The sequence below is a fragment of the Onychostruthus taczanowskii genome, unplaced genomic scaffold, assembly GCF_017590055.1.
Source record: "Onychostruthus taczanowskii isolate IOZ18803 unplaced genomic scaffold, ASM1759005v1 scaffold91, whole genome shotgun sequence".
NCBI classification, from domain to species: Eukaryota; Metazoa; Chordata; class Aves; order Passeriformes; family Passeridae; genus Onychostruthus; species Onychostruthus taczanowskii.
The window spans coordinates 447,544-457,904 of record NW_024507105.1 but is presented as its reverse complement, the minus strand read 5'-3'; the positions used below and the strand labels follow the sequence as shown (position 1 = coordinate 457,904).

At 64.5% G+C, this 10,361-nt stretch overlaps 2 protein-coding genes across 10 annotated transcripts in view; one reads left to right on the top strand and one right to left on the bottom strand.

Moving 5' to 3' along the window:
- HDAC5 (histone deacetylase 5) overlaps positions 1-8,514 on the top strand; it is an 18,980-nt gene extending 10,466 nt beyond the window's left edge. For all 8 annotated transcript variants that reach the window (XM_041426236.1, XM_041426235.1, XM_041426231.1 and 5 more), the window contains exons 14-27: positions 56-206; positions 1,344-1,477; positions 1,561-1,681; positions 2,287-2,336; positions 2,408-2,515; positions 3,483-3,538; positions 3,641-3,728; positions 3,812-3,931; positions 4,017-4,114; positions 5,278-5,396; positions 5,475-5,608; positions 5,925-6,009; positions 6,123-6,276; positions 7,316-8,514. In XM_041426236.1, coding sequence (XP_041282170.1) covers positions 56-206; positions 1,344-1,477; positions 1,561-1,681; positions 2,287-2,336; positions 2,408-2,515; positions 3,483-3,538; positions 3,641-3,728; positions 3,812-3,931; positions 4,017-4,114; positions 5,278-5,396; positions 5,475-5,608; positions 5,925-6,009; positions 6,123-6,276; positions 7,316-7,355 — 1,458 coding nt within the window. In that variant the 3' untranslated portion in view covers positions 7,356-8,514. The remainder of the gene's footprint in view (positions 1-55; positions 207-1,343; positions 1,478-1,560; positions 1,682-2,286; positions 2,337-2,407; positions 2,516-3,482; positions 3,539-3,640; positions 3,729-3,811; positions 3,932-4,016; positions 4,115-5,277; positions 5,397-5,474; positions 5,609-5,924; positions 6,010-6,122; positions 6,277-7,315) is intronic.
- A 368-nt stretch (positions 8,515-8,882) lies between these two features.
- Positions 8,883-10,361, bottom strand: part of G6PC3 (glucose-6-phosphatase catalytic subunit 3) — a 5,275-nt gene continuing 3,796 nt past the window's right edge. Inside the window, exon 7 of one of the 2 annotated variants that reach the window (XM_041426237.1) lies at positions 8,883-10,305. In XM_041426237.1, the coding sequence (XP_041282171.1) occupies positions 9,808-10,305 (498 nt within the window). In that variant the 3' untranslated portion in view covers positions 8,883-9,807. The remainder of the gene's footprint in view (positions 10,306-10,361) is intronic. The other variant, XM_041426239.1, reaches the window with a different exon arrangement.

Genomic DNA, 10,361 nt, shown 5'->3' with positions numbered 1-10,361 from the left:
GCTGTGACCCCCCCCTGCCAGTGCCCTGCTGTGACTCACGCCGCCCCCTCCCCAGGTGTACCCCGAGGCGCCGCTGCAGCTCTTCCCCGCGCCCCCCCTGGGGGTCCTGGCTCTGCCCCACCCCGCCCTCGCCCGCACCCAATCGTCCCCGGCCAGCGTCAAACCCCCCCAGCCCGAGGGGCCCCCCAAGCACCTCTTCACCACAGGTACGGCTCTGGGGGGTCGGGGGGTCCCTGTGCCCCGGGGTTCTGTCACGTGGGGGGCTCCTGTCCCGTGGGAGGTGTCAGGGGTGGCTGTGTCCCCCCACCCCCGAGGGTCCCGTTCCGTGGCGGGGTTGTGGATGTTCCTCTCCTGTGGGATTCTCTTCTTCCTTGGGGTTCCCAATCCTGTGGGGTGCCCAGGGGTCCCCTGACTCTGTGCCCTGGGGTTCCCAATGTTTTGGAATGTCCTGGGGTCCCTTCATGCCATAGGATTAGTGTCCCCCTGAGTGGGGCGTCCCTCAGTCTCTTGGGGTTCCCAATGTTTTGGAATGTCCCAGGGTCCCCCTACCCCATAGGATCTCTCTGTCCCCTGGGGTTCCCAGTATTTTGGAATGTCCTGGGGTCCCTCAGTGCCATAGGATCCTTCTGTTCCCTGGGGTTCCCAATACTACCCCATAGGATCTCTCTGTCCCCTGGGGTTCCCAGTATTTTGGAATGTCCCAGGATCCCTCAGTGCCATAGGATCCCTCTGTTCCCTGGGGTTCCCAATACTGGAATGTCCTGGCATCCCTCAGTGCCATAGCATCCCTCTGTCCCCTGGGGTTCCCAATCCTATGGGGTGCCCAGGGATCCCTCAGTGCCACAGGATCCCTCTGTCCCCTGGGGTTCCCAGTATTTTGGAATGTCCCAGGATCCCTCAGTGCCATAGGATCCCTCTGTTCCCTGGGGTTCCCAATACTGGAATGTCCTGGCATCCCTCAGTGCCATAGCATCCCTCTGTTCCCTGGGGTTCCCAATATTTTGGAATGTCCCAGGGTCCCCCTACTCCATAGGATTCCTCTGTGCCCTGGGGTTCCCAATATTTTGGAATGTCCTAGGGTTCCCCTACTCCATAGGATTCCTCTGTGCCCTGGGGTTCCCAATATTTTGGAATGTCCTAGGGTCCCCCTACTCCATAGCATCCCTCTGTCCCCTGGGGTTCCCAGCGTCCCCCAGTCCCACGGATCCCCTTTGTCTCCCTGGGTTCCCCACACCTCGGGGTGCCTGGGGATCCCCATATCCCCTGGCACCCCCCTTCCCCCGGGGGCTGCCCTTCCCTGGGGGTGTCCCGGGGTGCCAGCCGTGCCAGCTGTGCCGTGCCAGGTGTGGTGTACGACACGTTCATGCTGAAGCACCAGTGCACCTGCGGCAACACCACCATCCACCCCGAGCACGCCGGCCGCATCCAGAGCATCTGGTCCCGGCTGCAGGAGACGGGGCTGCTGGGCAAGTGCGAGGTGAGGAGGGGGCTCCCCGTGTCCTGGGGGGGGTCAGGATGGCACGGGGAGCCCCGGGGGGCTCAGCCTGTGCCCCTTCCCAGCGGATCCGGGGCAGGAAGGCGACGCTGGAGGAGATCCAGACGGTGCACTCGGAGCACCACGCGCTGCTCTACGGCACCAGCCCCCTGAACCGCCAGAAACTGGACAGCAAAAAGCTGCTGGGTGGGTGCTGGGGGTCCCCCCCATGCCTGGGAACCCCCTCTCTGGAGCTGGGGTCACCTTGCTGCCCTGTTCCTTGTGATCCCTCTGTTCCCTGAGGGTCCCCATCCCCTGGGGTGTCCAGGAGAGTCTGTGTCCCATGGGGGGTTCCAGTCCTTGGGGTGTTCAGGGGTCCCATGGGATCCCCCTGTCCCCTGGGGTTCCCAATCCCTTGGGGTGCTGTTTTCCCATGGGATCCCCCTGTCCCCTGGCATTCCCAATCCCTTGGGGTGCCTTTTTCCCATGGGATCCCCCTGTCCCCTGGCATTCCCCATCCTTTCGGGTGCCCTTTTCCCATGGGATCCCCCTGTCCCGTGGCATTCCCAATCCCTTGGGGTGCCTTTTTCCCATGGGATCCCCCTGTCCCCTGGCGTTTCCCCATCCCTTGGGGTGCCTTTTTCCCATGGGATCCCCCTGTCCCCCGGGGTTCCCCCATCCCTTGGGGTGTCTGGGGTTCCCCCAATCCCATGGGATCCCCCTGTCCCCTGGCGTTCCCAATCCCTTGGGGTGCTCAGAGATCCCCTTTTCCCACGGGATCCCCGTGTCCCCATCACGCCTTGACCCCGCAGGTCCCATCACTCCGAAGACGTACGCGGTGCTGCCGTGCGGGGGCATCGGGGTGAGTCTGGGGGCAGGGCTGGGGGTGTCCCCGGGGTGGCCGTGCCCCGCTGAGCCCCGGTGTCCCCACAGGTGGACAGTGACACGGTGTGGAACGAGCTGCACTCGTCCAGCGCGGTGCGCACGGCCGTGGGCTGCCTGCTCGAGCTGGCCTTCAAAGTGGCCGCAGGGGAGGTCAAGGTGAGCCTGTGTCACTGTCACTTGCCTCCCTGCAGGTGTCCCTCTCTGTCCCGTGAGTGTCCCTCTGTCCCGGTTGTGCCCCAATGCCACGTGTGTCTCTGTGTCACATGCACATCCCTCTGTGTCCCACCCGTGTCCCTCTCTGTCCCGTGCGTGTCCCTCTGTCCCGGTTGTGCCCCAATGCCACGCGTGTCTCTGTGTCACACACACATCCCTGTGTCCCTCCCTGTCCCGTGTGGGTCCCTCTGCCCCAATGCCACACGTGTCTCTGTGTCCCACCCGTGTCCCTCTCTGTCCCATCCATGTCCCTCTGTCCCAGTTGTGCCCCAATGCCACACATGTCTCTGTGTCACACACATTCCTCTGTGTCCCACCCATGTCCCTCTCTGTCCCAGTTGTGTCCCTCTGTTCTGGTTGTGCCCCAATGCCACACTCTGTGTCCCTCTCTCTCCATTGGACCCCAATGCCACACGTGTCTGTGTCCTACCCGTGTCCCTCTCTGTCCCAATTGTGCCCCAATGCCACACGTGTCTCTGTGTCACACACACATCCCTGTGTCTCTCCCTGTCCCGTGTGTGTTCCATCCATGTCCTTCCCTGTCCCGTGAGTGTCCCTTTGTCCCCGTTGTGCCCCAATGCCACACGTGTCTCTGTGTCACACACATCCCTCTGTGTCCCACCCGTGTCCCTCTCTGTCCCGGTTGTGCCCCAATGCCACACGTGTCTCTGTGTCACACACACATCCCTGTGTCCCACCTGTGTCCCTCTCTGTCCCAGTTGTGTCCCTCTGTTCTGGTTGTGCCCCAATGCCACACTCTGTGTCCCTCTCTCTCCATTGGACCCCAATGCCACACGTGTCTGTGTCCTACCCGTGTCCCTCTCTGTCCCAATTGTGCCCCAATGCCACACGTGTCTCTGTGTCACACACATCCCTCTGTGTCCCACCCGTGTCCCTCTCTGTCCCCCAGAATGGCTTCGCTGTCATCCGCCCCCCAGGCCACCACGCCGAGGAGTCCACGGCCATGTGAGTACAGGGACGGGGCCGGGACCCCTGCCCAGGCCCACCCCCCGCTCCCAGGGCCACCTTCTCCACTGATGTCCCTCGTCCCTTGTCCCTTGTCCCCAGGGGCTTTTGCTTCTTCAACTCGGTGGCCATCTCGGCCAAGCTGCTGCAGCAGCGGCTCAGCGTGGGCAGGATCCTCATCGTGGACTGGGTAAGGGGGGGTCAGGGGGGACCCCACAGGCTTTGGGGCCGGTGTGGGGAGGGGTCCCTGACACCCGGGTGCCCCCCCACCAGGACATCCACCACGGCAACGGGACCCAGCAGGCCTTTTACAGCGACCCCCACGTGCTCTACATCTCCCTGCACCGCTACGACGACGGCAACTTCTTCCCGGGCAGCGGGGCCCCCGAGGAGGTACCGGGGGGAATTTGGGGGGTGGGAGTCCCCCCGTGCCCCCCCCTGCTGTGGCACGGGGTGGGTCACCTGTGGCTGTGGCCAGGTGGGCAGCGGGCTGGGCGTGGGCTACAACATCAACATCGCCTGGACCGGCGGCGTGGACCCCCCGATCGGGGACGTGGAGTACCTGACAGCCTTCAGGTGGGGGGGCTGCACCCGCGGGGGGGCTCCAGGGTGGGAGGGGGCTCTGCCTCGGGGAGTTCCGGTGTGCTGGGGGGGTTCCTGAGCCCCTGGGGGCGTTCCTGAGTCCTTGGGAGGCTGTATCAGGGGGTCCTCTGGATGCTGGGAGGGTCCCTGCACACCTTGGGAGGATCCCTGCACACCTTGGGGGGGTCCCTGCACATCTTGGGGGGATTCTTCACACCTTGGGGGGGTCCCTGCACACCTTGGAGGCGTCCTTCACGCCTTGGGGGTGGTCCCTGCACACCTTGGTGGGGCTCCTTGCACACCTTGGGGGGGTACCTGCTCCCTGGGGGGCTCCCCAAGTCCTGGGGAGCTGTCCCTGTACTCTGGGAGGGTTCCCACGTCCTGGGGGGCTGTCCCTGTACTCTGGAGGGTCCCCACATCCTGGGGGGGTGTCCCTGTACTCTGGGGGGTTCCCACGTCCTGGGGGGCTGTCCCTGTACTCTGGTGGGTCCCCACATCCTGGGGGGGTGTCCCTGTACTCTGGGGGTCCCCACATCCTGGGGGGCTGTCCAGGCTGTATCAGGGGGTCCTCTGGATGCTGGGAGGGTCCCTGCACACCTTGGGAGGATCCCTGCACACCTTGGGGGGGTCCCTGCACATCTTGGAGGGATTCTTCACACCTTGGGGGGGTCCCTGCACACCTTGGGGGCGTCCCTGCACAACTTGGGGGGGTCCCTGCACACCTTGGTGGGGGTCCTTGCACACCTTGGGGCGGTCCCTGCACACCTTGGGGGGGTCCCTGCACACCTTGGGGGCGTCCTTCACGCCTTGGGGGTGGTCCCTGCACACCTTGGTGGGGGTCCTTGCACACCTTGGGGGGGTCCCTGCTCCCTGGGGGGCTCCCCAAGTCCTGGGGAGCTGTCCCTGTACTCTGGGAGGGTTCCCACGTCCTGGGGGGCTGTCCCTGTACTCTGGAGGGTCCCCACGTCCTGGGGGGCTGTCCCTGTACTCTGGTGGGTCCCCACATCCTGGGGGGGTGTCCCTGTACTCTGGGGGTCCCCACGTCCTGGGGGGCTGTCCCTGTACTCTGGAGGGTCCCCACGTCCTGGGGGGGTGTCCCTGCCCTCCCGGGGGGCTCCCCCAGCCCCGGGGGGGTCCCGAGCCGCCGCTGCCCCCAGGACGGTGGTGATGCCCATCGCCAAGGAGTTCTCCCCGGACCTGGTGCTGGTCTCCGCCGGCTTCGACGCCGTCGAGGGCCACCTGTCCCCTCTCGGTGGCTACTCCGTCACCGCCAAGTGTGAGTGGGGTCCGGGGGCATCCCGGGGTGAGGACCCCGGCCCGGCCGCCCCTCACCCCGTGCCCGGTGCCCCCCCAGGTTTCGGGCACCTGACGAAGCAGTTGATGATGCTGGCGGGGGGCCGGGTGGTGCTGGCGCTGGAGGGGGGACACGACCTGACGGCCATCTGCGACGCCTCGGAGGCCTGTGTCACCGCCCTGCTCGGCCTCGAGGTACGGGGGGGACACCCCGAGCCCCCCAGCCCTTCCCCAGGGCCGTGTTGGGGCGCACGCCCCATGCCGTGCCTCAGTTTCCCCTCGTTGCTTGGTGAGGGGCTCTGGTCCCATCCCTGCCGTGGATTTGGGGGTGCTGGTGGCAGTTTGGGGGGCCTGGTGGCAGTCTGGGGGTGCTGGTGGCAGTCTAGGGGGGTGGTGGCAGTTTAGGGGTGCTGGTGGCTGGCTGGGGGTGCTGGTGGCAGTCTGGGGGTGCTGGTGGCAGTCTAGAGGGGTTGGTGGCAGTCTGGGGGAGCTGACAGGGTGTGCCCCCCAGCTGGAGCCCCTGGACCCGGCCCTGCTGCAGCAGAAGCCCAACGTGAACGCGGTGGCCACGCTGGAGAAGGTCATCGAGATCCAGAGTGAGGACGGGGCCGCGGGAGCTCCCCGAGGGGTCCCCGGGGACACGGAGGGGACACGGGGGGACACGGGGGGACAGCGGCCGCTCCGTGCCAGCCCCCTGCTGTCCCCGCAGGCCGGCACTGGGGCTCCGTGCGGCGCTTCGCCGCCGCCGTGGGCCGGTCCCTGCTGGAGGCGCAGCGCGGGGACACCGAGGAGGCCGAGACGGTGACAGCCATGGCCCTGCTGTCCGTGGGCGCCGAGCGCGCCGGGACGGAGCCACAGGCCAGGTGGGACACGGGGGACAGGGAGGGACACGGAGGGACACGGAGGGAGTGTGACAATGGGGGACATGGGGGAAGTGTGACAATGGGGGACATGGGGAGTGTGTGACAATGGGGGAACATGGCAGGGGTGTGACAATGGGGAACACAGGGGGAGTGTGACAATGGGGAACACGGGGGGACACGGGGGGAGTGTGACAATGGGGGACACGGGCGGAGTGTGACAATGGGGGACATGGGGGAAGTGTGACAATGGGGGACATGGGGAGTGTGTGACAATGGGGGAACATGGCAGGGGTGTGACATTAGGGGACACAGTGGGGCTGAGTGGAGCCAGGTGTGACACCGGGGGACACGGCTGGGGGGTGTGACACAGGGGGACAAGGGGGACACGGTGGGGCCGAGTGGAGCTGGGTGTGACACTGGGGAACGTGGCTGGGGGGTGTGGCACTGGGGGACACGGGGGGACAAGGGGGACACAGTGTGGGGTGAATGGAGCCAGGTGTGACACCGGGGGGACACAGCTGGGGTGTGTGGCACTGGGGGACACAGGGGACCTGAGGGGGGTGTGACACTGGGGAATATGGGGGGACAAGGGGGACATGGAGCTGGGTGTGACACTGGGGGGAACACGGGGGACACAAGGGACACGGGGAGGGTATGACACGTTGGGACACGGAGGGTGTGACACTGGGGGACATTGGAGGGGTGAATGGAGCCGGGTGTGACACCAGGGGGACATGAGGGGGGTGTGTGACACTGGGGGACAAGGGGGAACATGGGGACACAGGGAGGGTGTGGCACTGGGGGACATGGAGAGGATGTGACACTGGGGGACACGGCGGGTGTGACATTGGGGGACATGGTGGGGGGGTGAATGCAGCCAGGTGTGGCTCCGGGGGGACACGGGGAGGGTATGACTCGTGGGGACACGGGGGACACAGAGGGTGTGACACTTGGGGACATGGTGAGGGGGTGAATGGAGCAGGGTGTGACACCGGGAGGGACACTGGGGGTGACAGACACTTGTCCCTGCCCTGGCCAGGCCAGCAGAGGAGCCAATGGAGGCCGAGCCCACGCTCTGACCCGCCCGGATCATCCAGCAAACCAAGGAACACCCGGAAGAGATGAAAAACACACGCAAAAAAAAAAAATCAAAAAAAAAAAAAAAGGCAGAAACCGAAAGGAAAACCAGAAAAAAAAAGAGGAAAATATTTTCTTTTTCTATTAAAAAGAGGAGAAAAACACAAAAAAAAAAAATCCCCCCGCCCGTCCTGTGCCCCCGGCTCCCCGCGGTGTTTGCGGTCGTGTCTCTTGTGCAGCAGCAGTTCCACCAGCACCCCCTGTCCCCCCGTGTCCCCCCCGTGTCCCCCCGTGTCCGTCGGGTCCCCCCGGCGCTGCCCGGACCCCCCCGGGGCTCCTCGAGGTTTTTTTTAGGGTTTTTTCCTTATTTTCCCCCTATTTTTGTGTCTCCCCCTGCCTCGTTCCCTCCCTGGCTCCGGATCCGTCCCCCCCCCGGGGGAGGCGATGGGAAATATTCGTGCCTTTAAGTGAGTATTTTTTTTTTTTTTAATGCCTTAATTTCCCTTCGTTTTGGGCTTTTTCTTAATTTTCTTGGGGTTTTTTTTTTTTTCCCTTCGGCCTCCCCGTTTTGGATGGGGACGTGAGACAAAGGGACGAGCCCTGTCCCCCACCCCCCTGTCACTTTGTCACCCCGGCGCCTTTGTTGGGATCAAATTTATCCTTATAGGAGAAAGAAAAAAAAAAAAAAGAGAGAAAAGGAAAAAAAATAGAGGAAAAACCACTTTATTTTCCTGTTTTGTCACCAGCCGGAGGGGCCTCAGAGCGATTTTAGCTTTAAAAGAGAGAAAACCACCCAATCCCCCCCCCAAAAAAATGGATATAATTTTATTACAGATGGATTATTTAATAGTATTTTTTTAATTGGGGGGAGGAGGGGGGGGGACAGGGACAGCACATCGTGGGTTAAATTATTCCGGGGGTGGGGGGGAATTTGGGGTGGTCCCAAATTAGGACAGAGGGACGAGGTTGTCCTTGTCACCTCTCCTGGGTGAGGAGGGGGGACCGTGCGTGTCCCCAAGGCTGGGGACACCCCGAGAGTGGCGGGGGATCCCCCTCCCCATCCCAGGAGAGGGGTTTGGGGAGGGGAGGAGGGTCTCTGCCCCCCCCCGGCAGCGTGCCCGGCTTGCTTTGGGCTGGTGTCCCCCCCCCTCCTCTCGTGTGTCCCCCCCCCTCGTGTGTCCCCCGTGTCCCCCGTCCGTCCCCGCTCACGCTCGCTCTGGGTCTCGGTTCGGTATTTTGTAAGATGTCACCGATGTTCGTCCTTGTATAAATAAACTGTTTCTGGCAATACCCGCCGGGCCCGCTGCCTTTGGGGGTGCTGGGGGTGTCCCCGTGTCCCTTTTCTTGTCCCCGTGTCCCTTTTCTTGTCCCCGTGTCCCTTTTCCTGCCCTATGTCCCCACGTGCCTCAGTTTCCCCAGGCACCGCAAGAGGCGCAGGGAGGGAGCTGGGCGGGTCCCCTTTGTCACCCCCGGGCTCGGGGGGCTCTGTCCCCGCTGTCCCCTCCCTCTGACCGTGTGTCCCCCCCCCCAGCACTCGGGACCCGGCTCGGTTCTGGAGCTTTATTTGGTACCAAACCGGGGTGAGGGGGGGTCCCGGCGGGTCGGGGGGGGTCCCGGCAGGTCGGGGGGGGTGCCATCCCTGCTGCGGAGGGGATGGGACAGCTGGGGACAGCGGTGGCAGCTCAGTGTCCCCGGCTGTCCCTGGGCTGTGCCCCCAGACCCGCTGGGCACGGGGCACCCCCGGGGGGCACGGACCCCCTACCCGCGGTGAGGGGGGGTCCCGGGGGCAGCTGAGGGTGAGCGGGAACCGGGACAACTGCTCGGTTTGGGGGGAAGGAGGAAGAGTGAACTGGGAACAGCAGAAACCCCCCCACTCAATTTGGGGTCCCGGGGGAAAGGGAGGGTGAGGATGAACTGGAAACAGAGCAGGGCCCCCCACTCAGTTTTGGGGTCCCGGGGGAAAGGGAGGGTGAGAGTGAACTGGGAATAGAGCAGGACCCCCCATTCAATTTGGAGGTCCCTGGGAAAGGGAGGGTGAGAGTGAACTGGGAACAGAGCAGAAACCCCCCACTCAGTTTGGGGTCCCGGGGGAAAGGGAGGGTGAGAGTGAACTGGGAATAGAGCAGGACCCCCCATTCAATTTGGGGGTCCCTGGGAAAGGGAGGGTGAGGGTGAACTGGAAACAGAGCAGGGCCCCCCACCCAATTTGGGGGTCCCGGGGAAACTGGGAATAGAGCAGAAATCCCCCACCCCACTCAGTTTGGGGGTCCTGGGGAAAGTGAGGCTGAGAGTGAACTGGAAACAGAGCAGAAACCCCCCCAATTAATTTGGGGGTCCCTGGGGAAAGGGAGGGTGAGGATGAACTGGGAATAGAGCAGAAACCCCCACTCAGTTTGGGGGTCCTGCGGAAAGGGAGGGTGAGGATGAACCAGGACAGGAGCGGGGACCCCTTACTCAGTTTGGGGGTCCCTGTGGCAAAAGGAGTGTGAGAATGAACTGGCAACAGAGCAGACACCCCCTACTCAATTTGGGGGTCCCTGTACAGGTGGAGACGAACCGGCAGCAGATCCCCCTCACTCCCCACCATTCTGGGGTGTGGTCTAGGGGGTTGCCCGGAACCTCCGGAGGGTGAGGATGAGCTGGGGCAGGAGGGAGCCCACCAGCACGGGCCCCAGGGCGTAGCGGGCACCCACGTTCAGGTACCACAGGGCCGTGCCGTCGCTCTTGGGCAGCTTGTGCAGCACGTCCAGGGCCAGCAGCCCCAGCGTGGCGCTGCCCAGGGGCGGCTCCAGCCCCGGCGGCTCCTCGGCGGCCCGGCGGCTCGGGCGGTGCCTGGCGGCCAGGGCCAGCCCCAGGGCGCTGCCGCTCACCCGGCACAGCGAGGCCCAGGGTCGCGTCTCCGGTCGCAGCCAGGTTGGATCCGAGCACCGGGAGCTGGCCCGGCGGAGGGACCTGCGGGGACAGCGAGGGGGTCGGGGTGTGTGTCTCCCCCCCCCCCCAAAAAGGCC